Source organism: Falco naumanni, chromosome 3 (assembly GCF_017639655.2).
Source record: "Falco naumanni isolate bFalNau1 chromosome 3, bFalNau1.pat, whole genome shotgun sequence".
Lineage (NCBI taxonomy): Eukaryota > Metazoa > Chordata > Aves > Falconiformes > Falconidae > Falco > Falco naumanni.
The window spans coordinates 3514934-3542859 of NC_054056.1; the positions used below are offsets into that span (position 1 = coordinate 3514934).

Sequence of the window (27926 nt, forward strand, 5' to 3'; positions counted from 1 at the left end):
ATAGACACATACCCAAATAAACAAATAACCACCAGGCAGTGTCTGTCTGGGAGCAGAGGCCAGTGCTTGGGCAGTCGCATTGGCCAAGGAGGCTCAGGGGAACTCAGCTGTTCCCGTAACTATTTACTGCAATTGCTCAGAGCCCCAAGCCAGGCAGATTTCTGCAACACCCCTGTCCCCTGCCACATTTCTGCACAGTTGGGTGTATTTCTTGCCGCATTAGGCACGGAAGCCCTGTGCTGAGCACTCCCACACAGACCTGCAGCCTGAGGCTCCATGCTGGCCCAGGGCTCACTGCGTCCACCCTGGGGCATGCTGGCTGCCCTTGCCGCAGGAACCAGCTTCTGCCAAGACATTGGGGCCAGCAGCTGAGCAGGGCCAGGAGCAATGTGGGACCAAAGCAAAAGCAGGACCTGCCGGCCCAGGCGTGCCAGGGAAGGGAACCACTCCCATGGACAGGCCCTTGCCCTGGCAATGCACCGTTCTGTGAAGAGTTATTCCTCCAGTAAAAACGTTCATCAGAGCTACAGGGGCCTAAACAGAAGCCACCAGGCACCAGTGGGCCCAGCTGGAGGCCAGGCTGCTCTATTGCCTTCACTTGGGACTGGTCACAGGAAGCAGGAGCGCCGCCAACACCGCCCCCCCCGGCCCTCACCGGCCAGGCAGGGCTCCCGGCCCGGACAAGGCCCAAACCCGGGCGCAGGCGCCCCCCAGCGGCGCGGCAAAACCCCGCCTCCCTCGCAGGGCCCGCCGGGATTTGTAGGCGCCCCGTCACATGACAGGAAGGCCGCACCGCCGCGGCCGCCACGGCAGGCGCATGCGCGTAGCTCGCCCGCGTTGCACTCTGGGGATCGTAGTTCGCAGGGGCGGGCGCGGCGGGGCCTGCGAGTCCCGGCGTGCCCCGCGACACGGCGCGGGGCGGGACGGGAGGCGGCCGGGCCAGGCCGGGCCGGGCCGGGGACGCAGCGGGCCGGGCAGGATGTCGCGCCAGGCCGGCCGCAGCACCGAGAGCAAGAAAATGGTAACGGCGGGGAGGCGGTGCCTGAGGGGCCGGGCGGGCCCCGGTGGGCCCCTGCGCCGCCCGCCCGCGGGGATAGGCCTGGCGGCGGGGTGTGGGCCCGGGGCGGGGGGTGCCGGAGGAGGCGGGGAGCCGGCCTGGCTGTCAGGGGGGAGGCCCACGGCAGGGCCCAGCCCTCCCGCCCGCCGCTGGGCCGCGCTGCGCGCCCGGGCTGCCGGGGTGTGCTCGGCGGGACCCGCCCCTCCCCGGGCCGTACCGGCGGGGCGGCACCGGCTGCCCCCTCCCGCCCGACCCCAGCCCCCAGGCGGCCGCCCGCGGTGCCGAGCGGGGCGGAGGGGCTGCGCCAGCCGCTCCGCGGGAGCTCGGAGCCGCCACAGCCCCCAAGCGGGCTCTGCACGAAGCGTCCGGGAGCGGCAGCGGTTCCCAACGGGAGCTCCCGTCACCCGCTCCGCAGGGTGCCGAGTGCCCGGTGAGGCGGGGCCGGGCTGCCGGGGGTCGGGATCAGGGATCAGGCAGCAGCGGGACACTTCTCCTTGTGGAAATGCTACAGGCGAAACGCACACCCTTTTCTCCGTCTCTTTTCTCCTATCACTCCCTTCCGTGTCACCAGTCCAGCTGAGCTGAGAGGGGAGAGGTGGAGAGCAAAGCTGCGGAGCTGAAGTCTGATGCTGGGTCAAACCAGACCAAACGAAATCATTTTGGTGCAATGTCAGTATTTGAAAGCAAGTAACAAAAAATAAAATACAGATTTTTTCCCTCTTTGGCCACCTTGACAGGCTGGTTCAGGCTCAGCGGAGGCCAGGCAGCTGCCTGCTCCTTTCTGCTCCCATCCTGTCCGCACCACGAGGGATTCTTTTCTAGGGATTCAACTCCTTAAACACAGTGCTTTTTATTTAAGGAATTAGTGTTATGTCATTAGGAGCCTGATTTTTGCAGCCGCAGAATGGTTCTGTAATGCTGAGACTATACGCTAGTCTGCAATACAAAAAAATATAAATAATGGAAAAAGTCTTGGGCACTCTAATTCCATTAGATGGACCAAAAATGAAAAGTTTGTTTACAAATGTGAAAGTTTGCCTTTTTGTAACAGTTTAAAAGTTACCTGAATAGCAGCGTCGCAGGCAATGACTATGGCCAACACTGGATTTGCTCACTTTGGGGCTGATAACAGTAGGTGATGACTTCATGGCTTTACACAGTAAATGACAGCATCTTGGACTGGTAACAGCTGGATTCCCTCCATCCATTCACCCCCTACTCTCTCCAGCTGCCAAGCCCTGTCTTTACTAAAATTACTGAAATCCTTAAAAATAGCATAACCTTTTCTGCATGTTTGTTAAATTCTCTGCCAAGTGTCTGACTGCCAGTTGAGCTAAAGGAGACTTCCGCCTTGTTGTTCACTCTTGAGTGATGTGAACTTGTGCAACCTTTAGCTTTCCAGGATGAAAGCAGAATTGTAAGTAAAAAACCCAAAAAATGTGTCAGTTCTTTCGATCGAAAATGAAGCAAAAGTACCAAGGAGCCTGACTGGTTCTTTTCAGGTGCTTTAAAGCCTTTTGGTAGCTAATTGCTGTTGACCTGTGAATTACAATGACAAGGTGGAATTCCCTGTGTCTTCTAACCAACCCAGTTTCTCTTTGTTGAATATTGGATCGATTCCTTCTTGTGTTTGTCTTTCTGTAAACTTGTTCAGAATGAAGTGTGTTCAGTGTTGTCACTTAACTCTGATGTTGTCTCTTTTCCCTTCCTTTCTGCCTGCCTGCTGCTTTCATTCTGTAGTATTGGTATTTGCCATTCATTTCACCTTCTGCATCTATGCATCTCATGGTAGGTGATAGGCTTTTAATCTGAGATTAGACTGTAATGTTTCTGAATGCTAAAACTGAAAGCAGAAATTAATTATCATGCTTTATTTGTTCCTGAAAACACTTCCTTCAGGTTCTGTGAAAAGCTAAAGCCTATTGTACCTTTTTCTTATGCAGCCTTTAAGGACCTTGTTAATCACTGATCTGGCTTAATGGGTGCCAAGAAAATGCGCTTTGCCATAGTGGCTTCAGGTTGAGGATGGTGGCTGGGAGATGAGATCTCTTCCCTTGGCGTTTCCTGCAAATCCCACAACTGTGCAAAGAAAGCCCACGTAACTTTGATCCTAACCAGGCACAGCAAGCGGATGTGCGGAACACAGATCTGCTGAGCTGACCTGAAGTCGTCCTCGCTGTTCCTCCTCTGGGTCTGAGGAACTGATTTTAATGTATGAAGCGAATTATGTGCCTGGATAACTTTCCAGGGACCAGATGAGTCTTGTTTTTTCTTGGTAGCAGAATATAAGTCTGTGAATGGATGAGCACTTTTTGTCCTGTCAAAAGGACCAGAAATGGAGCCTAATGAGTGTTGCCCATTTGCAGCGCCTTTATGAAACACAAATAAGTTTTCACCTCTAAGTCAGTGGTTGAAACAGATTAAGGTCCCTGGTAACTGTGCTTTTAGCCACTCAGGAGGTGGTTGGTAGCACATCAGATGACCTGGAGGTGTCGTTCCAGTTATCCGGGGATGTGCTTGTTAAAGCAGAAGGATGCTAAGTGGCAGCTGACAAAACTTACTAAGAATGTCATCAGCCTCCTGGCTTGCCTCTTCAGGTCAGATTCAGGACACCTTAATGGGAAATGCTCTGTGTGTGTGTGGAGAGAGGGAGAGAAAGAAAGTGCTCAGTCATTCTTAGTCAAAGAGGATTTCTCTTTCCAAGGAGACTGAAGTTGTCTTGCCAAAATATGAACTGGGATCTCTCCTTATTAAGCAGCAAATTCTTTGGAGACAGCAGGTTTCTCTTCCCCCTCTCCGGGCCAACGGAAGCAGCGCTGGACACAGATGCAGCAGTGCTATGTCAGTTTTCTTTTTGACTTGTGTTTAAATCCCTTTTGCCTCTGTCTAGAACTCGGAGCTCTTCACACTGACGTATGGTGCTCTGGTCACCCAGCTGTGCAAGGACTATGAGAATGATGAGGATGTCAACAAGCAGCTTGACAAAATGTAAGTGAATCTGCTGCAGCAGAGCCTTGTAGGAGTTCAGGTTCACAGGAGGCACCTCTATGTGTTGCTTTGTGAATAAAAGCCTGGCAGACTGAATTTTATATTTTATGTATTTTGTTTTACTGGTATTTCTCAGATATTTTTTTTCCCTCCACTGGTCCTTTTATAAATGTTGGTTGTCTTTCTAAAGCTATCCTCTTCCCACTCTGTAGCTGCTCCTCTTTGGTCTATTCACAGGGGTTACAACATAGGTGTTCGGCTAATAGAAGACTTTCTGGCCCGGTCCAATGTCGGAAGATGCCATGATTTCCGTGAAACCGCGGATGTTATTGCAAAGGTAATTGTGAAAGCACAGCTTTGTCAGGTTTTGTCATGGTTTTGCCTATGAGGATAGAGTATTTGCAGCTTGCAGGACTGTTTTGAGAGTTTGACTGAGATTTTGGGGAGGAAAAAGAGAGAATTAGATCCCTGGGTACTGCTGACTGGTGGGAACTGGGAGAAAGGAGTGTTTTCAAAACCCTTTAGTAATTTTACAAAGATCAGAGCTGTGCTGTTGCTTCATGGGATATGTTCTTGTTCACAATCTCTTTGACAACAGATAGCATTTAAAATGTACCTGGGCATCACTCCAAGCATCACCAACTGGAGTCCTGGAGGTGACGAGTTCTCCCTGATCTTGGAAAATAATCCCTTGGTGGACTTTGTTGAGCTCCCCGACAACCACTCATCTCTCATCTATTCCAACTTGTTGTGTGGAGTGCTGCGAGGAGCTCTGGAAATGGTGAGCCAACATCTCTGTTCTAGAGAGAGCGATATATCCGAGGTATCAGCAGATACTTTAATGTTTAATCTGTGTTCATGACTTCTTTGATTGCTTTGAATCTGAAATTCATTCCCGGGAGAAGAGCAGAGCTACAGGAGCGCTCGGCTGCCATTGGCTATGGCAGCTGTGAGTCCCAGAGGTGCTGCCCAAGCCCCTTCATCTTATGACCCAAGTGTGGGCACTAGTATCTCCTTGAATTTTCGTGAAGCTTCAAAATCCTCTCTTTGTATCTGCTTTGAGCCCTAGTTGGGAATTGGCTGGAACAAGCAAACAGCTATGTCTCAAATTTAGGAGTCTGTATTGAGGCTTGATTATTTTGCTTAGCTGAAATTTTTGAGGAGCATACATGGAGCAGCAGGTCGTGTAGCCCTGAGTGATGGGGTTCATCAGGCTCTGATCTCTGAAGGGAGTCCCAGTTGTGCTGTAGGAGGTATGTTTGCTGAGGTAAGGTGCCCACAGTCCACCGTGTAGGCTGCAGTGTACAAGGAGGATGTGATCTTGAAAAATAATGAGTGCTTCCGTAGAGCTCTGCATTGCATGTCATGCCCTTAGAGTCCTTAAGCTGGTGCTTCACGCTCAGACGGCTCCTAGAGAAGCTGCTGCTGTAAGGGAGATAACAGCTCTTTTTCCTCTTCCACCACCTAGGTTCAGATGGCTGTAGATGTAAAATTCATCCAGGACACACTGAAGGGTGACAGCGTCACAGAAATAAGAATGAAGTTCATCAGGCGGATTGAAGACAATCTTCCAGCTGGTGAAGAGTGAATTGCAAACCAGTCTCCTTTTGGGACTGGAGGGGACCAGCTGGTTTTGGCTATTAGCTTTCGTCACAGATCTGTAGGGATATAGCGCTTTCATCACAGATCTGTAGGGATCTAGTGCCCCTGTACATTCAGACAGACTCACTGACTGTTTAAGATATTATTATATTCTTCTACTGCTACTTCATCTTCTGTAGAAGACGATTATCTGGTTGCTGTTTATTTCACAGGTTCATTCTGAAGCTTTTTCATAAGGTGACGTCTTTTTCGTATTCCCCTGGGGACTCTTTCTATGCTCAGTTTCTAATTGTGACGTTTTGTTGTGTGAGAACTACTGCTCAAACCCTAGAAGAGCTCCAGTCTGTTCAAACCCGAATCTATGTTTTATTACCAGAATTGAAGACCAAGCTGTGAGAGTCCACTCATTTACTGTTAAATGCTGTCCTTAAAAAGAGGTGTTTAAAATTCATTCAGAGATGAGCACATAGTATTTCTGTAGACCAAACTGGCTTCCTGCGTTTGATTCTGAAGTTACTAGTAAAATGCAAGCTTGATACAAGGAGGTGATTTGGGAGAGCCGTGTGAGTGCTGGCACCAGGTTGGGGAGGCTCCTCTTGTCAGAGAGCGGTGGCGTCACCCAGCACTGGCAGATTCACGAGGTCCTTGTGGCCTGGGCTCTTCTGTAGTTTCTCTTCCCCCACAGCAGCTTCATGACTCCCCTCTTGGGAGGGCCATTAAATTGCCATGGAGCAGCAGTAGACATGTTAAATGGAGAAAAGGAAGGAGTGCCTGCAGTACCATTGATGTTTGACAGTGTGTACAGTGCAGGGGCCGCGTGGCAGGCCCACAGAACAAAAACTAAAACTCAGACTGATTGGGAGGGATTAAACGCACTTCAGCAAGTCGAGTCTGTTCTCCTGTTACGGCGTATAAACACTGCACAGCGTGGAGGTGGTGCTGGGGTATATTCTCACAGATGTTTAGGCTACAACAGAATTTCCCCTGTTCCTTGAATTGGCAGGCTCTGTAAAATAAATACACAAAGTAGCATTATATCTCAAAAAGCCAGATAATTGGAAAATCAACTTCCTCTGCCATCCCATTCAGCCAGAAAAGGCAGGCAGACATGCAGTTCTCAAACCACTTTACATAGCATGAAGGCACAGGTCCACAGAGGTAATTAGGAGCTTAAAGTTGGTAGCCCTTACTCACTTCCACAGGAGCTGGTGGCTCAGGTACCTTTGCAGGTTTATGCCTGAGTGTAAGGTGAGGAAGAGAACACTGCTGCTTGTGCTCCTGGCCGTTCAGGTTCTCCAGATGAATGTTGGGTCATCTGGATGCTGGGTGAGTCACGTCATCCCTTCTTTTGCCCAAATGAGCCACTTTAGTGGGAGGCACTGGATGCCCCGTGTGACGTGTGTCCTGTGAAGTGGCAGCGAGTCGCTGTCAAAGCAGTTGGAGAATGACATCACGGAACAGCAGTGGCCAGTGGGTTTTGGAGGCAGAGGTGCCACACGGTCACATGGCAGAGATCAGAAAGATCCGTTGTTTCTCATTGTCAACCATTTGAAGTCATTTTCAGGCTGCATTTTAAAAGCAATTGCATTAAAAGAATCCCAGTGTCGACTGTTTGCTCTGGCTTTATTTTTCGGTGACCTGGGTGCTGGTGCGGCACAGCGGCTGAGCGGCATGAGCTCACCGCCCTGCCCGGGGCTGGCAGGGTGACGGCAGCACCACACCAAGAATGTCTGGCTGCTGGCACGTGAAAGCTGCTGCCAGAAGGAAACCTGCCCAGTATTCAGCACACGGAGGGACCATGGCTGGGGGTGGGATTCGGGGGCTGATGGGCAGCGCTGGGGAACCAGACAGTCAATGTTTGTTTGAGGACTGGCTTTTTTTCTGCTCCGTGAATACCCCGTGCGTGTACATAAGCAGTGACTTGCTACCGCTGCGGAGGGAGCTGATGCATGTTTTTTGTGGCCATTCATAGCGGCAAAAAAAATCACCTTGGGAGGAATCCGTGCCCCCTCCCCATGGGGACTGCTCCACGGCTGCCGTTGGTAGCGTGCAGGCGAGGAGTGGCAACTGCTGGCTCTCCAGGAGCAGGAATTCATGGCTCCCTTGCTTGTATAAATGGTGCAAATGCTCCCCAGGAGCCTGTGGTGCGAGGGAGCTGCCCGGCAGCGTGCCAGCAGGCACCCCCTGCTCCGGGGGGGCACCCTGCAGCCTTGCTCAGCCCCGGCCAGTGAGCACCCAGAGCTGTGCCCTGGCTGCTGCCAGCCCCGGGGATGGGGAAGTGGCAGCTTTTGCAGTGAAGTGGCTTTTTCTCTTTGGCTGGAGCTGGCGAACATCACGTGTCGCCTGCCTGGGCAGCAGCGGGAGCCAAGCCTGGCCAGCCAGGATGGCCCCAAACAGCCCCGACATGCACCCAGCTCCAGAGGCAGCGGCTGCCCCCAGGGACAGTGTCCCGGAGGCTCTGGTGGGAGGGAAGCCCCGTGTCCTTGCTGACATCGCAGCTAAAAGGGGGTTATTTTGCAACAGCAAGCTCACGCTGGGTCCTTTTCACTCCTTCAGCAAGCAAGAGAACGCGCTTACCCTTGCGGGGAGGGGGTCCCCAGCTCCCACTGCCAGCCCCCCGGGAATTAGAGTTGTGCAGTAATTTGCTGGGGCGACTGGGTCAAAACCAGCCCAGACCCTCTGGAAGAACAAAAAGCAAAAATTGCATTAAGTAAATTAAAACTGTCTACTACCAAGTAGCTCATTGTAGACAAGGGAGAATATGCAAAAAGCGCTGTTTGAAACCTACTAAATATTACCATGTGCTGTTTATAGGAAACAAATGGGGAAAGGCATGCTGCATCAATAAAAGCCTGAACATGGTTGGAGTTGGACTAAAGCCTTTCCACGGCTCTAGGTTATTGAATACCCTTCGCTTTCATGTAGTGCCAGGCCTGACCCCTGGACACATACCGCGAAGGGGAAAGTTGACTTGTGGGAATAATAGACATTCCTGGTGAACGATTTAACCTGGCAGGAAAAGAGGCAACTTTCAGCCTTTCCCATCTCTGTGTGATATTAGAGATGACAATAGCAACAAGTCAAGGCGGGGGGGTGCAGGACACAGGGCAGGAGAGCTGCTGGAGGGTGATGCTGCAGGAGGCTGGTGCACAGGGCAAGTCCCCCGCCGTGCCCGGCCCCTGCCAGCCCACGCTGGGGACCCGGCCAGCCTGACCGGCCACCCTGTGGTGGCAGCAGGTGGGCTCTGCGTTGCCCAGCCCCCAGGTCCCAGTCCCAGCACCACATCCCAGGCTCCCAGAGCACCACTTGCAGGGGCTTTAGTGGTGACAGTGCCTATGGAAGGGTGGAAGGAGCTTTTCCAGCCCTTGCCCTCCTCCAGCACAGTTTCCATCCACAGGCAAAGCAAGAGTTTGGTTGGTGTCCCGACGGTGCGCACTGGTGGGAGCTGAAGTCCCGCGCATGACTTACTAGGGTCTAACTCGAGGATTTAGACCAGTTCACCCCTGCAGCGTGGGGACAACCTGGCTGCCACCCCCAGCTCACCTGGGATTTGTTGCCTGCTTTGCTGCAGGCAGCCGGCGCGGGCTGTTTGGTGCTGCCCTGCTCTGACCACACAGTACAGGGTGCTGGAGCTGGTGACAACCCCAGCCACACTCCACACCGCATCGTACTAACAGCATCCTCATCCCACCCTCACGCCAGCCTGGAGCCAGGCAGTCCCTTCACCCCTCGCCGGTGGGAAGGGGAGCTCCCAGCCCCGCTCCTGCCACATAAACCAGGGTGGGCAACAGCCCTGGGCACCATCCATTTGCAGGCCCACAGCCTGGCGCCGGCCGAAGGGGCAGGGATGGTGCCAGGAGAGGAGCCTGGATGGGACTGGGGAATCTCTCCGGGAGGGAAGTGTTTCCGGACTGGTGTCCTCATTGCCAGGGCATCTCCCACAGCTTTCAGCCAGATGTGCTTGGCCAGGGTGCCGGGCGCTCGCTGGGGCCGTGTGAAGGATGTTTCACCCATGAGGGCTTGTGCACCAGGGATGGCAGCTCCTCGACAAGGCTGGCATGGTGCTGGTGGCCCCGAGCAGCCAAGGTGCAGGCAGTGCTGGCAGGGATGGGCTGGTACCATCTGCTCACAGCTCAACAAATGGCCCCCTTGAGCCCCACACATGTGGGATGCTGAGTCCCAGCCCCTCAGGGTGCTCCAACCCTGCAGCCCCAAGCACCCGCTGCGGTGGTGTGTTAAAAAACCGTTGGCTGCTGGCAGCACAGGGGCCAGGTGAGAGGATGCTCGGGGTGTCAGCTCCAGCCAGGCATGGATCCATCCCTGCCCCAGGGCTCCCAGCTCCGGCCAAGCACCTCCCAGCGCTTGGCACCACTCGGGTACCAAATGATTGTGTTCTCTGCCTGATAACAGTCTGGGTACATGGATGCTTTTATAAACCCTCCCAGGCCCCCAGGCTGGCTGTGAAGCTCATCCAGCTGACCTGGGAAGCCCAGGCAACTTGCAAAATCCTTCCCCAAGGCACAGCCAGGCTGCAAAACCCCCTGCCCTGGCCCAAACATGGTTTCCAAATCTGGGAATGCCCACTGGCAGCAGTGTTGGGGCAGGGCAGCACTTCGGCGATGCTCCTTGGCACACACCCTCCTGCAGCATCCCTCGCCAGGGCCGAGGAAGAGGAGGACGTATCTGGAGTTCCCCTCCTCAGGCCAGAGTTCACAAAAGCTGCCCCAGCAGCACTGCTCGGAGCTCTGCCACATTTTGGTGGCGTTTGGTATTTTGGGTGAAGGGAAAGAGGCTCCATTGTTCCTTTTTTATTGTTCTGCGTTCCCTAAGCGGGACAGGCACCCTCCTCCCACGCTCTGCCCGGCTGCGGAGCTGATCCAGCCCTTTGAAAGTCAACACTGCAGCAAAGGCATCTGTTAAAGTGCTGGGTGAACGGAACCGTGGTGAGAAACATCCCTGCTCCCAGGCACAGACTGGCACCAGCAGCACATGCGGGGACGAGGGGCATCCAGGGTAGGGACCCTGTGTGGATCCTGATTCGCCTCCGTGTCCCCCTGCACCCGGTCGGGTCCATGTGCCCGAGCCACCGTGCGACCCAAGTCTCCGCATGCGGCTGTTTTGGCAGCAGCAGCTCATGCCAAGCTGCCATGGGAAGGGACGTGCTGAGCAACGGCGCGACAGAAACAGATTGACACCAGCTGAACCGCACCGCCGCTCCCGGTGCCGTGACCCAGCGAGGACACCAATGCTCTGCCGGCCGCGGGATGGTCTGGCTGCCCCACCACACCTCCCACCAGGCAGCCAGCCAAAGACCATCCTTTCTGCCTTTCTCCCTGCGGTTTCACTGCTCTCAGTTTCCCGTTCCGCTCCACACAACTAAACCCCAATAATTAAAACCACAACCGCTATTGTCCTGCCAGCAGCAGCACCGTTCCCCTCCGGAAGCTGTCCGGTGGCACGGGGACACGGTGCCGGGCTCCAGCCAAAACGGTGGAGTAGCACCCATGGGATGGGGTATGGCCCGAGCCATAAGCTTGCTGCCATCCCAGAAACGGAGGCACTGGGGAGAGTGGGGCAGAGCCCCGCCGGCCTTTCTGTCTACAAAAGGTGCAAAATTTCCAAGGGGCGATTACCAAACGCAGCCAGAACTCCGAGAGTCCGGCTTGGGTGGATGTGCCCGGAGGCGGCTCGGGAAGCTGCTGGTGTTGAGCAGCTTTGGCCTGTGACAAGCTGCAGGCCAGGAACGGACAGGCATTCTGCTGAGAAATGTTTGTTTTCTTTTAAAATAGTTTTAATTGTGGCTTCCAAGGGAGGGAGCTGCTGAAACACTCCGCGCTTCCCTGAGCTGCAGCAAACCGGGTTCTTGAAGGACATCTAACCTGCCTGTGGTCCTGGGGCAGGACCCAGCTCACCCCACTGCGTTTGGGCTGACCTGGGCTTACAGACCCAATGCTGGAGCTCCAGGCAGCCCAGCCCCTGCTCAGCTGCCCCCCAAAAGCTGCTACTTTCTAAATTAAGTCTTTCCTGCAGCGTTCAAACCTGCAACGTCCCGTCCTGCAGCACTGCCCGGGGAGAGCGGCTCAGCTGCTGGTTCCTCCTCTCCTGCTTGTCTTGAGTCTGTTCATCCAGCGACCAGCCAGCCCCAGCCTCGCCAGGGTGCCGGCCAGCTGCAGGAGCCACCTCCTTGCCCTGCACATCTGGGCAGCAGCGGGGGGTGGGCATGGGCAGTGGCACGGTGCAGCCCTCGGGGTATCACCTGGGCTGCTCCTAGGGATGGGCTGTGTGGGGCAGCCCTGGGGACCCGCCTCCCTCCTGCCTCCCCAGCCCCCCGGCATGGGTGCTGCCCCGCATGGGTGCCATCTCCCCTTGCAAGGTTTGGGATGCTGGAGACCGCTCAGCTGCTGGCGCCGGGTCAGCGCGTCACACAGGCACATGCTCAGCTTATCGCCCCTCCTCGAGTCCTGCTGCCTGTGGGTGACCTGTCCCCAGCCCCGCTGGGTTTGTTTTTAAAGCACTTGGTGCCAGCCCTGCCACCACCGGTACTGCAGCAGCACAGATGGTACCAACTGGGGGGCACTCAGGAGCCCCCCAGGGCAGCCTGTCCCTGATCCCATCCCACCAGGAGCAGGACCAAACCAGATGCCTGGATGGCTGGGAATGGGCTGCAGGCAAGGCTTCCAGTGGTTAACAGAGAAAGGAGCAAAATTATTTGAAAATTTAAACCCAATCCACTCCCTGAACGAAGCAAAGCCCCAGACTTTCATCTTAGCCCTGGGATCCCGTTGGCTTCTCCGTGCCCATCGCACGCGGGCAGCCGAGACTGAGAGCTCACTTGAGGAAAGTGCTCACCAGAACAACGGCTTTTTCCAGCAAAAAAATATTGATATTATTTTAATTAGTGCTAGCAGTGACATCCAAGAGCTTGGAGAGAAGTTGCCGGGCACGGGGCCTGTGCTGGCTGTGGCTACCCTGCCCTAGGCTGCGGCTCCACAGCCCCATCCCACTGCCGGGCATGGAGCCCCCCACATGCCCCGGCTGGAGCCAGCACCTGCCCTGGGGCCAGTGTCGGCATCGTGGCTCTTGCCCAAGCTCCCCAGCCGGGGCTGTTATTACTCCCCCAGGTCCCACGGCAGCAAGACGTTGCTGGGAAGGCGCTTGAGCAAGATGCCAGCAAGGAGCCGGAGGGGCAGCCCCCACAGAGGGGAGAAACCCAGCGGCTTCCTTGAGCACGGAGCACCAGAACAACCTGGTGGGACCTCTACTTGCCAGGTGCAGGGAAGTGAGCCGGGAGCAAAGAGGTGATGGGGCTGCCCTGGGCTCCTGCATCCCCTGAGGCTCCAGCAAATCCCTCGCCCTGCCCTCCCGCATCCCCCAGGCTCCAGCATCCCAGCTGAGTGGGCGCGGGGAGCCCTGCTGTGGGTGCTGGCTGGCCGGGAGCCGGGGAGCAGAGCGTTAACCAGGGCAGCCGGGCCAGGGAGTGGAGCCCGAGGAATGAGGAAGCTGAGGAGCGGGTACCAGTAGTGGAAAGGGTTTGGCACAGGCTGTGGAAAATGGAGGCCTAGAGAAATGTGACAGCAGGCTGGACTGGCTGGGAGTACCACACAGGCGTATTTAAGCCTTCAAGCCTGCCATTGTTCTCCCCTAATTATTCCCACTCCCTGAGTATTACACCCCATAATTCAGGAAAGCTGAGTAATGGAAGAAACAACAGCAATTTTAATCTCTCAGTACCGGTGGTCTCCACCAAAAAAATGCTTTCAAGAGCTCTGCGGTTGCAACTTCCTTGGTTTGGTGGGCAGCAGAGGGGAGGGAGAGCACGGCCACTGGCCCACGGGTGCTCGGTAGAGACCAGAGGTGAGCAGGGACAGGACCAGGACCTTCCTCTGGGTGGTGGGAGAGGAGCAGGAGGAACATGCCAGGCGCTGGCAGCATCCTGGCCAGGTACCACATGAGTCTGATGCTGGCAGCCAGGCTGGCTTTGGGGTGATGCTGGCTGGTGGGTGGGGGCAGCCCCTCACCCCCTGCACTGAGGGACCCCCATTGGCGTGGCTGCTGCTGTGGAGGACCAGAGCCAGGCAAGACACCCACCCTGCCCCACCAGCACATTAGACCACAGAGAAGAGAACTGGGCATCAGTGTTTGCTCAAAACATGCTTTTCCTTAATGGGAATTGGCTTTCAGAGAAGGAAATTCTGATCTCCCGAGAAATGCTCTTGCTTTCTGACAAAAGCCACTGTGGGTTTGTTCCCCGAGGAGCAAGCTTTGAGTAAACACGTTCCCACTCCTACGAGGAATGAGACCAGGAGTGGAGCTGGCAGCACCCAGGTGCTCTGGAGGTGCCCACACGTGTGGGAGGGACCCCAGGCCCCAGCTCTGCCCTTGCCCTTCTGCCTGCTCCAGCACCCCTGGCCAGATCCAGGCGCCTGCACCCTCCCACCAGCCCCACCCCACCATGGCGCTGAGCACCACGCAGAGCAGCAGGTTAAAACACGCCTCCCAGCTAATTTAGCATCACTTGCCCCTGCATTCTCGGGGAGCAGGGAAGGGAGGATGGGCAGCAGCGCCCGCGGTAGGGCCAGAACACATGCACAAAACCCAACTGCTGCACCGGGAGGGAAGCAAAGCGCCATGTTCAGGGACTGAGCATCCCTTGGGAGCACCCCAAGGCCAGGCCACCCGCCAGCCTCCTGGGCACACACTGCTGGGGGCAGACATCGCCCCGTCCATCCCTCCCTCCTCAGCTCGGAGCCACAGTAAAAGCACCAGAACAAGCCCAGGTCTGCCCTGTCCCAGCTTTCTGCAGACACAGCAGCTAACTGGTAATAAATTACACCGACAATTTTCCCTCCCATTTGAAGTTTCAGCAAGAGCAATGCTCAGGCCAGATAAACAGCAAACTAGCTCATGGAGCCGGGCAGCAACTTGCCATACCGAGGAGCCCATCACAGCCATGACAAGGATCATGCTGGGTGGGAGTGGAGGGGACGGAGCCAGTGGTTTCCAAGACAGTTTAGCATCACTTCTCAGCAGCCGATCTACAGTTTTGGCTATATGATGCTCAGCTCCCTGTTATGCTTAGCAAAGCCTTACTGGAGGTCACATCCTTGCACCCGGTACAAAGCAAGGTGATGGCCTTGCCACAGCATCCCTCAGGGCCACCACGGTCACCCTGCAGCCACCCATTGGGGTTAACCCTAGTGACACACAGCTCTACCTGCCACATCCCCTTGGCATTCCCCAAAGGCCCCCAAGGTCCTTCAGCATCTCAGGCAAGGTGGGACATGGGCTGGGGTGGCCCGAAGGTGGCCATGCCGGCAGCAGCAGGGCGCGCTGCCTCTGTGTGGTCTGCAGCCATCTGGATGTACTTACAGCAATACTGCAGCAATTGCTAAAAGATCAAAAATCTTCAGGCCAACCTTGATTCCCATTGCATTTTTTGCATTTTTGAGGACTCAAGTCTAAAACCTGACAGCGGGGAGGGGTGTTGCCTGCACAGCCCAGAAGTGCTTGGCATGGTACTGCCAGACTCCAGGAGTGATGGCTGGGCTCCCCTGGCACTGTTGCAAGACCCCACAGGGTCGGGGGGAGCAACCCTGAGGAAATGCTCTGTTGGGCCCTTTGTCTGTACCCAGCACACGGAGCCAGCCCTGCTTCTGCTGGCTGAGACCCTCCGCACCCCTGGGGCTCCCGCTCGAAGCAACAGGAGGGGGCATTCCAGGTCTCCCCATCCCTGGGGCCAGGGAAGATGCCAAGAAGCAATCAACACCCACGCCTGCTCCCAGGCATGCCCCTGCTTCTGTCCAGCCGCACCTCCCCTCCCAGGGCTTCTCATCCCCTTTGAAGCTCAGCTGGGGGAAACGCATCGCAGCCCGGCTGGGAGGAGGTTATCCCAGATGGAGGTGAAGTGATGCTGATTTACCGGCCACAGGCCACCTCCCTCTGCACTGGTGAGGGCCAAGGTTTGGACACCAGGTCTTCAGGTGCCCCACAGCACAGCTGGAACCTGCCCGGGCTGTGCCCAGCCCCAGCCCCACGAGCCACTTGTTCACACACACACACACACACACACACCCACCCCGCGTCCCAGGTGGGTCTGACTCACCCCAGCCCAAAGTTTCCAGTTGCCCCAGTCCCTCCCAGCCCCTCTCAGCAAAGGGAGGTCACGGTGAACATGCCCGGGAGCCACCATCAGCACCTGCCTGTGTCCATGGGGTGCATCCAGCGCTAAGGCTGAGGGCTGCAGCTGCCACATCCCTGTATTCACCCTGGGAAGAGGAAGGACACAAGTCAGGGTGCTGGTTTCCAAAGGACATTGCACCCATATCAGCAGAAAGTCATTAGCTACTCCATTAATTGAGCCAGGCACATCCTGAGCGGGTAGCCGAGCCCCAGCTGGCACGGGCACACTGCTTGGGGCAGCCTATGCCCAAACAAGCCGGCAGGCTCTCGGCTTTGTTATTTTAAGAGCGGATCAAGGAAGGAGACTCTTCACCCCACAATTTCCCCCACCTGGCCCTAAGTGTCTGCCCCAAAGTCTCCGTGTTGATTTTGGGCTGGGATAAAAGTTGAGCTGTGCTGGCTGCCGAGCTGCCCCACGCCAGGCTGGCGCTGGGAGGGTCACCCATGTGCGTGAACTGGGCGGGGGGTGCTACACATCCACAACTGGGGCATCTGAGGTCGGGCAGCACTGGGCTTTACCCCTCCTTGAGCACAGCTCCCTGCAAGGGAGGGTCCTCAGCTCCTGCCCCACACTGTGCTGTGGGCGAACCAGTTGGACACCCACACCTGGGACCCCAGTTAGTCCTTGTCAGCAGCCTGGTACCCAGCTGTGGTCTCCACCTGAATGCTTCCCAGGACAGCCCCCATCCCAGCTCCATCAGGGCTGCTCCCCAGGCAGCTGGGCCTTACCAGCCCACACGTCACTCCCCACCCCGGCGCTGGCAGGCTGCGCTCCGGCCACCTCCCCACACGCCACCAGGCACACAGAGCCAAGGCTGCAGCAGGGCAGGCAGCCACAGGACCGCTCCTGCTGACGCACAAGTTGTGGCCTCATACCCCTGCAAGGAGATGGGCCCCCGATGGTTTTCCAGCAGGTTGGCACCCTTGCCACTGGCAGAGCCAGCCACAGTAGCCACCCAGCCCTGCCTGCCCAGTAAAGCCTGGGGGCTGCTCCCACCCTGGCCACCAGCACTGAGCTGGGCTAGAAGGCAGCATCATGAAAACCCTGCGCAGAAAGAAGCAAAGAAGCTCCCAGCAGCCCCAAGAGATTCCCCCCCCCCCCCCAGGGAGACACCCCTGACACCCCAGCAGCAACTACATTTCTCTCCTTACCCAGAGAGAACAAACAAAACCCAACTCTGGGCTGGGCTTTTGGCCCCTCATATATGACATGTGCAGACAGCCCTCACCGGGGGGGCTCTCAGCCCCAGCTGTGATCATCCTGTCACCTGGCTGGGGCTGGCCCTGCCTGCACCCTGCCCTGGTCCCCCCTCACTGGGCACACTGCCCCGCACCGACACCGTCTTCATGCACTGGACATAGGAGAGGGAGATGTTCTTCCTGGGCATGGAAAGGTTTAAACCTCCTGGGGTTACATTCCCAGTCTGACCTCCCAGCAGCAGCCAGTCCAGCACTGGGGGACTGGGGCACCGCAGCGCCATGGCGCTGAGCTGTGGGTCTGGCTGCTCCCATGCTGGGCGAGCCAGACATGCTCTGGGCAGCCGGAGCAGCCGTGCTGGCGTGTGCTGAGCCACATGGGACTCCTCGGCACACCAGGCATGGCAAAGGTGCCAGGCACGCCAAAGCTGCCAGCCCCAGCACCCGGAGATGCTGGCACTGACCTCCACACATCCTCACGGCCCTGGCATGCTCACCCTGCACAAAAGCTGCTCAGAGAGGTGGCAGCCCCAGTAATTAGCCATTAACTCGGTCCCCATGGCTGGGGTGGCGGTGGGGACAAGGGGGAGGCAGTCTGCCGCTCCGCTGCCAGTCCCTGCCCGCGCTGACTGAATGGTTCAGTCATTAACAGGAGTGGGGCTCGTTTGGCTTTTCCCTTGCGCCGCCTGGAAAGGGGCCACTTACTGTTTTACAACTAAAATAACAAATTATTTCATAGAGGGCTGGAGCTGCTGGGAGCGCTCGGGCTGGCCGCGGTGCGGTGCTGGGGCACAGCCTCCCGCGCCCCCTCCCCAGCGCTGGCACAAGCCGAGGTCCCGGGACACCAGAGCGGTGCCCACGTGGAGCACACGGTTCCCACTGGCATGGGCAAAGGGGGCACTGGTGATGGAGGAGGAGGGAGAGCACGAGGGCAAGGGCTGGCACGTCCCCACGGTTGCCTGTCCTTGTTGACGCTCACCCTGCCATGGAGACCCCAACCCGTGGTGATGCCTGGGACCCCCCAGCCCCTCAGTGACCCTCCGGTGGGGGTGTGTGGGGCAGGCTCTGTGCAGGGCTGGGGGCTGCGGCAGCCTTGGCCCCAGCACACCCGGCTGGTGTCTGCACCCTGCAGCCCTGCCCTGTGGCTCTGGGCATCGGCGATGCCACATCCCGAGCACTCTGTTTCCTTTGGGAAAGGGTGGCTGTGCTGTGCCCCGGCTTCCTCTCCCAGGGAATGCGGTGGGAACCAGCGTGGGCCCCCGCTCCCCTGCCCTGCCTTCCGGAGCTGCTCACGCACTGTCTGGCCTCACAGCCGGCTCTCCGGGTGCCACAGGACACAGCGTCGTGCTGGTGCCCATTGAGCAGAGCCCCCGCGCCACCTCCCCAGGGCAACCTGCTGACAGCCCCAACAATAAGGCGGCTGATAAAAATCATAAAGCGACAAGTGCACTTCCCCAGGCCGTGTTCCCGAGTGCCCAACCTGGTGCTGCGGGTGGGTGGGGACCAGGGGGAGCGGAGCCAGGGGGTGCCAGGAGCCTGGAGCCCACCAGGACCTGGGCTTTGTGCCTCTGCTCCACCAGCCGGACCTCCTCGGAGAATGACCCCCATAAAATGAAGCAGCAGCTGTTTGGTGGATAGTAAAACATATATTTTTTTTTTCTCTTTTACAACTAGTTTACTGCGTAAACGTTTCAGCAGCACAGCAGAGCACTGGGAGCAGCAAACCTCTTGTGCTGCTGCATGCTCCAGGCAGGTCAGCGGACCCCCGGGGCAACTCCCAGTCAGGCTGCAGGACCCTGTCCTCACCCCATGGGATGGGCCCCCAGCACCATGGGAGCAGCGTGCAGACGGCAGCACGCAGCCTGGTCACTGGTACAGGAATGCCATGGGGAAGAGCGATCCAGACTGGGAGGGTGATGGCAGCTGGGCGTTTGCTGCTGATGGCTCCATTCCGAGCCACCCTCTTCCAGGGACAGCTGGGTGCTGCAGGGTCACTCTGGCCCCGGGATGGAGCAACCCCTGGGACCCAGGCACTGTTCACCTGCTGGCTCAGGAGGCAGATTTACTAGCTCAAAGCCAGGGGTGTTTATGGTGGGCTGGAATGCGCTCCCCCAGCACGTGATGAATTTACAACGTGCCAATGAGTGGATTTATTCCTGCCCCACTGTCAGTGACTTAATCACAGCAGCCACCGGAAGGCTGAGGCGCAGGGCAGGGAGAGGTGGCTGGAGAGGACCGTGGCAGGGGGGCACATGGGGCACGAGGCATCACAGGAACGGTGCCTACCAGCCCCATTGCCTTGAGCCGCGGCGAGTTCCACGGCTGCCCTCCAGCACTCTTGCCAAGCTGCTGTCTCGGGGCACTGGTTTGGGTTGGGGGAAGCCAGGAGAGGAGCACATCTTCCAGCTGATTTCACACTTGCAAACGCTGCCATTCCCCAGGGAGCCACATTATGCCACCTCCCCACCTGCCCTGATAAGGACACAGAGCCTGATGTGCCAGGGCACCCACCAGCAGGGCTGTCCTCGCTGCAGCTCACGGTTGCTGTCTGGGGACCGCGGCCACGGGCGAGGAGTGCAGTGCTGGGATGCCTCTCCCAGAAGGCAGCTGAGAATTATTGTGTTCAGGAAAAACACAGCCCAGGGGGTCATTCACCTGGAATCTCCCTGGTTTGCTCCCCCAGCACTGCTGCAGGGGCCACAGGTAGGTTTCCCTGTCACCACCAGCTGCCATCACAGTGGGCAAGGGACGAGAGCACCGGGTCCAGCCCGTGCAGCAGATGCTGCCGCTGTCTGTGTGAACACCGCATCGCTGGGCCCATGCTGAGCTATTTCAAGCAAGACCCCGTGGCAGCGTTTGGGCATCTGTTTTGCATTTGCTGTGTTTAATGGTGACGTGGGTCACTTCACCCCTCGCTCCCATCCCGACGCCTCGGCAAGGGAGGCACTGCCCCGCGCCGGCTGCCTGTATGGGTTGGGGTACGGCCGAGCCCTCAGGCACACCTCGCTGCCGGCACTGGGGCCACGTCCCTCCTCTCCCTGCCAGCCCCATGGCAGCACAGGGCTAGACATCTCTTGCTCCTACTCTTGCTCCAGCTCCTGCTTCCACTCACTAACAGTGGCCAGTAGCCTTCCTCTTCCTACTCTTCCTCCTCCTGCCCCCCTAAACTGCAGCAGCGTTTCCCCTGAGCTCCACTCCAGGCTGTGCTACCTCTGCCCACTGGCTCAGGGCAAGCACTTGCCTGGGAAGGGCCAGCAGCCTCCAGGGCTGCCATAGGGACAGGTTTAACCTTCAGCTCCTCCGCAACTTTCAGCTCGATGTGCCATTTCCAAACAGAGGTCTCAAGGCCACCAGCTCCCACCTGGGCTGGTTCTCGGCAGAAAAGGGAGCCGTGGAAATGTTAGGTGAGTGCAGTTTTTCCATGCATGTGTATATAGGAGCGGAGTCAGCTGCCAAAGTAAATACAACCCTTCCCTTTCCAAAAATGTCCTCCAGGAATTGTAAAGGATCCTGGAGCAAGAATTCTGTCTCAGATCCTTTATGCTTTCTATCGGGGAAGTGTATAAAGCCACTTCTTTTTAGCTCTAGCAAAGTCAAAGTGCTGAGAGTGGTTTTTTTATGACATGTACCAAAGGCGCTGGGAGCTGGAGCCATGGCCATGTGTACCCCGGGCAGGGCTTACGCAGAAAAACAATCCCAGTAAAGAGCTTTATAGCCACCGAGGAATGTGGAACCTCCACCAGCCCGGCCGAAGCTTGCAAAGCTAATTGCTTTGGGATTTACTCTTTGGGGGGGTCAAGTCTCCATGGTTGCTGCCTCAGAGGGTCCCAGCTGCCCTTGCGGTTCATTAGGATGCTGAACAGGGAACTAGAGATGCTTTTAGGAGGCTGCAGCGGTTGTGGGGTAAGGGAAGGAGCCATGCGGTTCCCAGCTGCAGCCCTGCCTTCTCCCGTTACAGCCGAGGACCCTTCCCACCACAGCGGGGTCTGTGCTAGGAGCTGGTGATGGCAGCGATGGCCACGATGTCCCCACAGCTGCTGTGGATGCAGAGCCAAGTGCTGTCCCCACACCCCGTGGGACTGTTCCCTGCAAGCCAACCCGCTGGGACACGTCCCCAGCCCAGGCTGAACCGCCGGGGCAGAAATGCAGGGGATGCATTCAGAGGTCAACGCGTCCTGGTGTCCCCCAGTGCAAAGGCTGCATTGGCCGATCGCAGCTGCTGCTTGAACCGGCACCTCGTGATGTGCCGACAGAGCCGCTCCGGGGTGCTGTGCCCGCGGCCGCCGCAGCCGCTACCCCCAGGCCCCGGCTGGCCAGCATGTTTTCTTTACTGATCTTTCCTTGCTCATTTAAGTGACTTTGGAAAATGGGATTTTGGCTCTTAAATCGTTCAGGGGCTTTTGAAAATTTGACTCTAAATACTTTCCGAAGTGCATTTGTATGAAGTAATTCTCTCCAACCTCCCACAGTGGTAGTCAGATTGCATTTAATCCATCACTGAATGTTCCCGAAGGCTGGGATCTGGCACCATGCTCCACACGGAGCCGCAACTCACCCTGCACTGCATCGGCACCGCTGCTCACTGCCCAGCATCCTCCCGCTCGGGGCACCTCTCACCTGCTTGTCACCCACTGCCTGCAAAGCCGAGGCGATGCACCCTGGCCCCCCAGCCCTGCCCGCGGCGCAGCCTGGCGCAGCAGTGCCAGCAAGCCGAGCCAGCACGGCAGCACACCCGGCACGTGCAGCCGGCAGGGCTCAAGCTCTCCTGCCATGGGGACACAGCAGTGCGCAGCCACTGGCACGCCAGGGCTCTGCTCAGCAGAAGCGTTGCAGGCCCCCGGCTGCCAGCCCAGCCCCTGGCCCCCTCCCACCCCCACGGCAAATTTTCCTGCTGAGCACCAAGGCTGGTTTTCAGAGCACAATTATCCATCTTGTGGAAACATGGAAATGATATTCCAATGCACGGGGCTGATTTGATTATGTCCGTGACCCACTGAAATTAAGTTAAGGCATTTTTCAGCCCTAGATTGAATTATTTCTTCCCCTCTTTTTCGTTCCTCCTGTGTGGAGCAACAGGATGGCTGGGACAGGGCTTTGGGGGGACAGTGAACATGGGACCCCATGGGCAGCCCCTGGGTGCAGCAGTGCCCGTGCACACCGGCCTCAGTGCACTCGTGGGCTCGCTCACGGCCACTGGCAGGGCCAGCTCCATGCTGGTTTTCAAGGCATCGTCTCTCACCCCCCTGGGAGGCCGGGGCCACCACGGAGCCCTGGCACAGCAGGCGAGCGTGGAGCTGCCAGAGGTTAGAGGCAGCAGAGCTGCTAAATCCCGCGCTAAGCCCGGCTTCCCTCTCCCGCTGGGAGGAGAGCCTTCAGCAGCAGCTCGGCACAGCCAGCACCCGGCCCCGTGCTGCTGCGCCTGGGCTGAGCCCTGTGCCGGGGTGACCCGGTGACCCGTGCCCAGGGGCGAGTTGTGGCCAGGGCAGCAGCTGCAGACGCGTGTGCCCTCGCAGGCGTGCTCGTCCCTGGTGCTCCACGTGCGTTGTTTGGCATGGCACCATGGGGACACCGCTGAGCGCGAAGCGAGCACTCCCGGTGCTCCGGCACAGCTGGGCAGAGGGAAGGAGAGGGTGCGTGGCCGGGCACAGCCGGGCAGCTGCGCTGGCACAGCCAGGGCGGCACGGCCGCAGCCCAGGCTCCATCCTGGCGAAGAGGCAGGCGCGGGGGCCTCGGAGGAGCGAGCGGCGTGGGGGTGATGACAGGCGGGAGAGGCCAGCGCGGAGCGAGGCTGCAGCCGATGGTTCGCTCTGTGGGACAGAGGAATGTCTGTGCTGGCTGATGAGTCTGCGTGCGGAGGAAATGCTTTGCCACTGAGAGCTCCGCTGAAACAAGGCTGGTCCGTTTCTGCAGGAGCGTGCCGTGCCGTGCTGTGCCGTGCCGTGCCGCTGGAGCCCCTTCCATGCTCCAGCACTGGCGGGACAAAGGCGAGGGCAGGAGAGCTGGCACTGCCAGGGCATGGCAGCCGTGGGGCTGAGGTGGCAGCAGAGCAGTTTCTGCCACGTGCCATCCTGCTGGGGCCGCGGTCCCTGAGCAGCAGGTGATGAGGTGCACGGGTCAGCCGGGCTCAGCTGTGGCCAGGAGCAGCCTTGAGGCTGCTCTGAGCTGCTCACCATGGCGGGCGGCAGGGCCCAGCTGCGGGGCACCCCCAGCCCTGCCTGCTCGGGGCGCGGAGGGGACCCCAGCCCCAGCCCTGCCTGCTCAGGGCACAGAGGGGACCCCAGGCCTGACTGCTCGGGGCGCAGAGGGACCCCAGCCCTGCCCTGCCTTCTCGAGGGGACCCCGGCCTTGTCCACCCACACGGGCCAGAGCACATCAGCATTCCTGGGAGCAGGGTCCAGCGCCACGGCGGCCGCTCGCAGAGGGAAGGCATTGAGGGGGGATTAGCCGTCTGATGCCCGCCCCCCCCCCTCCCTTGCTCAGGCGCTTAATACAGAAAACAAACACCCTTGTGCGCCCCAGCGGCCTCCATCCAGACGGGCTTTCTCCTTGCTCGTTGCCTGAGCAACCCTAATCTGCCTCCTGGGGCACCCCGGGGCCCTGCACCCCCCGGCCCGTGCACCCCAGCATCTTGGGCAGTGCTGGCGGTGTCCCAGCTGTGCCTGGCACGCGGCTGCCAGCGGGACACCAGGACCCCTCGCCACGGGCACGGGCAGCACATGGTGGTGGGGAAAGGCGGGATGGGGGGCTGCAGGCACCCCGCTCCCACGGGATCGGTGCAGCTCTGTCCCGCTGCAGGATTTGCAGCTGTGCCGAACCAAGGGGCACAGGGGCTGGCTGCACTGGCACCACACTTCCCTACTTTTCCACTCAGGGCAGCAGGATTTTGGAGGTGATGAAGTCTCCCCGCCATAGCAAAGCAGGAGCAGCTCCGGGGCCCCATGCTCACAATGGGAACGGGGGGTGGGTTTGGGGGAGCGTGGGAGCGAGCTGCTCCAGCCCTGGGCTGAGAAGGGGGAAGAGGGTTGAACCCCAGCCCGCCGGGTGGCAGAGCAGTGGTGGAGGCTGGCAGCACCCGGCTCTGGGCACTTTGCAAGCCAAGCGGGGCTCGTTGCCCACCACCGTGGCTGGGATTACTGTCATCAGCATCCCCAGGGCACTGGGTACCCACCGAGGGCAGGTGGGTGCTGGGGTGTGCCGTGCCCCTGTGGGGAGGGGGCCCAGGGCCCCCTGACCCCACCCCACCGGCGGGTCGGGGGGGCCGCGCTTTTAGTCAGTTATTTTGCGCGCAGCCTGCCCCTGCGACGGAGCGGCGGGGAAGCGCTGCGGGGCTGGGACCGCCGGAGGGGTGGGGGAGAAAAAAGGGGGGGGAAAAAAAAAAAAAGAGGGAAAAGGAAGGAATCGCATCAGCCAGCCCGGCCCGGCCCGGCCCCGCGCTGCGCTCCGCACCTCCAGCCCCGCGCCGCATCCCCCCGCGGCGCCCGGCGCAGCCCCGCTCCGCCCCGGCCCGCAGAGCTCCGCACCGCACCGCACCGCCCGCAGAGCTCCGCACCGCACCGCACCGCCCGCAGAGCTCCGCACCGCACCGGCCCGGCCCGCAGAGCTCCGCACCGCCCCGCACCGCCCCGCCGAGCCGGCTCCGCCCCCGCGGGGGGGCCCGGCCCGGCCCGGCCCGGCCCGTCTCGGCCGCTGCCGCCGGCGCCAGCCCGTGCCCGCCCGCGCCGCGCTCCGCCGAGGTAAGGCTGCGGCTCCGGCTCCGGCTCCGGCTCTCCCCCGGCTCCCCCCGCACCCCCGTGCTCACCTGGGCTCCCCGCTCGGCCGCGGGAACTCTCGGATCTCTCGGTCACGAGTCCCCGGGACTAATTGCTTTTCCCCATGCGGGGGGAATACCGCAAGGACGCTTCCAAGCGCCTCGTCCCAGCCTGCATGCTCCCCTTCCCCGCTTTTCCCTTCTGCCATCCCTCCTTCCCCATCGCGTCCTCTCCCAGCCAACCCTCCCCCCAGGCTTTGCCGTCCAGCCGTGTCCTACCGTCCAGCCCGTGCTTCCCGCTGTTAGGAAATGTTTGGGAGAACAGAAGTGGTCTGGGGGAAGCGCCCGTGACCTTTGGGATGGCCGCGGCTGGCGCATCCCGCTGCCCCACCAGGACGCGGTCCCTTCCCGCAGCTGCAAACATCTGCACCCAGCGGGTACCGGGGCAGGTCACGGTGGCTCCTTCTACAAACACCTTGGGAAGTACAAGGTGCTTATTTTATTTGGGATTTTTTAAGAGCGTTGCTGTTAATTGGCTCCTGATCTACCAGGTTCCCTGGCTTTGCACATCCCCAATCAGCCAGGAACGATTTCCCCTGTACGGTAGCCCCAGGCGAGGCAATAACCTACTGGAGATATTTTCTCATCTATGGGCAGCTTTGCTATAAGGAACATGTTTAATAAATCATAAGGCCGGTGAATTCCTGGGATTTTTATTGCTTCTGTAAAAATGCAGTTTTGATCCGTCTGTGAGGGACACTGGGAAACAAAGCTGCTCCTTTCAGAGCCGGATCCTACGAATTTAGGGCACTGAGCTGGTGGTGAGGCTGGCGAGGGGAGCCCCCCCGGGCAGGGGCAGTGGGCAGTGGGAGTTGGGGGCTCCCGGGGCTGTGCCGGGCCTGGCTCGGGGATTCTGCCTCTGCCACCTGAGGCACCGGGCACTGACCGGGAGCCGGGAGCCCCGCTGGAGCTGGGGCGGCGATGCCCAGGGAGGCATCACAGCCGGCAGCCCAGCAGGGCTGCCCTGCACTTCCAGTTACATTTTTCCTCCTCGCCCTGTTGCCCAAGGGGAAAAGAAGCAGCAAATCCCCAAACTGCTAAAAACCGGGGCAGATCCTTGCAGGAATTGCCTGGTTCCCATCAGCCCAGCTGACCCAATCCCCCCTGGCAACGGGGCAGGGGGCTGCCCTGGTGTGTTTGGGCAGAGGAATGGAAATCCAGCCTTTTTCTGTGTTTGCTTCTTCCAAGATGAAAAATGGGGTTTGGGGTGGGAGCTGAGCCTGGATGTGAGAGGCACATGGAGACGTGAACCAGGGAGCTGTCAGGAGCTCCTCGGGATTTGGGAAAACAGGGGTGCTGTGGCCAGCGGAGGTGGTTATGGGGTGAAGCAAGTGGTGGAGGGTGCCCAGCTCTTGCCCAAGCTGTGCTGGCATGAATGAGCAGCTCGGTGTGCCCTTGGCCACTGAGTCACCCAGCCGAGGCAGCACGTCGTTGATGGGGTTTGCCCCCATCTCCTGCCATGCCTTTGTTTTAGGCTGTGCGGAGCCCAGCCGCAACAGCAGAGGCGGGGAGGGAGCGTTTCTTTGTACAGGGAAGCATTTAAATTCTTTACAGTGATTCATATATTCCATTCATATGAAACACAGTCCTGCGGAGTGTGAATGGGGACTGCTGGGGGATTTTTTTAAGGCAATAAGCCCTAGAAGTGTCAAAAGTTATTCACACCTTGGTGAAATCAAGGATATTTCTGTCCATGGCTCTTGGCAGGGGCTCAGCACAGTTCTCCTTGTGTTGGGTTTTCAGTTTCCCACTTGGATACGGCGCGGGGGGAGCGCGGGGGCAGCCCTCTTGCTCCCACTGCCCCGGCTGGAAGCCCTTCTAGGTGCTCTCTCACCCCCGGGGGGGCCTGGCACAGGCCCTGGCCGGGGATCGCGGGGCAGCCCCCAGCACTCAGCCCCACAGGGGTTTGGACCCTGGTGGATCATGTCCCCAGCAAGCTCCCAGGGCTGGAAAGCAGCCGCATCCCGCTGAGCTGTGGCTGGGTGGGATGCTGCCCCTTGCGTTTCACCACGCGTGGGGTGGTCGCCAAGGCTGTGACCAAAGCTACAGGCAGGCTGTCCTGCTCGGGGCAGAGCCCTGCTCCATCTGCCCCCTGTCATGGGGTACATGAGCCCGCCGAGCGAGGGGACAGGCTGTGCCAGCATTCCAGCCTTGCAGGAGCTGCAGGCAGGCTTCAGGCACCCAGCGGGAGCGGGTGCCACTCAGGCGGCTGCTCCGCCACTGTTGTACCCCTTTTTGCGTCAAGAAACCCCTTCCCCTCCTGGCCTTTTGTGGGGTGCTACCCTGGGGCAGCTGGGCTGGGACCGTGGTGAGAGGCTCCAGGGTCAGGCATGGCCCTGGGGGCACTGACCTGCTCTGGGGGGGCGGCCAGGTCCCCGTTGGGGAGCGTTATTTTGAGCAGGGAAAGCACGCGGAGTGGTTGGGGACCGAGAGGTGCGGGGGCATTGCCCCGCTGCCAGGATGCGCCCCAGGTGCGGGGCCAGCACTCGTGGGGGCTCTCGCCTCCGCCAGCCACTCCAGGGTACTTTGAGCCACTGTAAATCCTCTCCGAAGGAACTGGGAAGACAGTTTTATGGCTGCTGGGGAGGAAGATTAGCAGGGTGTTGTTTTCAGAGCTGATCCATCACGGGATGCAGGCGCTGCGTGGTGCATCCGAGCGCTTGGCTGCTGGCGGGCGGTGCAGCCTTCCCTGTGAAGGCTGAGATAAAAACGCCTGGTTTTAATGTTCTGCAGGGAGGCTCTTGGGATCTGCTCTTGGGATCTGTGATGTGAGTGTCAAAACCGCCTCTGTGGGCCCTGGGCCCCACACCCGTGCAGCAGCCGGGCTCCTCGTGAGCAGGGGGAATGGTGGATCGAGGGGATTTGGGTAATGGCACCTGCAAAAGGCATTAACCCCGGTGGCGAGGGCGTGCGGGGCCAGTCCCTTCCCGTCCTCACACACTCCCTCTGTCATTCTCTCCTATTTCGGCTTGTCTGCAGCATGGGAAGGAGCAGAGTTTCCATTGCCCTGCGCTGAAGAAAATGTTTGTGACAATAAAAGCTAATAGGGAGGCGGAGGGATAAAAAGACACTGAATTGCATTTGTCTTCCCCCTGT

General features: G+C 58.8%; 1 protein-coding gene across 2 annotated transcripts; it reads left to right on the top strand.

Moving 5' to 3' along the window:
* Positions 1 to 907: 907 nt before the first annotated feature.
* TRAPPC3 (trafficking protein particle complex subunit 3) lies at positions 908 to 7253 on the top strand. Of its 2 annotated transcripts, XM_040587643.1 has the most exons (6): positions 910 to 1021; positions 2798 to 2845; positions 3948 to 4045; positions 4283 to 4382; positions 4644 to 4826; positions 5514 to 7253. In XM_040587643.1, exons 1-6 carry the CDS (start codon positions 980 to 982, stop codon positions 5631 to 5633), a joined length of 591 nt encoding a protein of 196 aa, XP_040443577.1. In that variant the 5' UTR covers positions 910 to 979; the 3' UTR covers positions 5634 to 7253. The 2 variants fall into 2 exon arrangements, with proteins under 2 accessions (XP_040443578.1, XP_040443577.1); XM_040587644.1 differs by lacking the exon at positions 2798 to 2845 and having other exon boundaries at positions 908 to 1021.
* Positions 7254 to 27926: the final 20673 nt, after the last annotated feature.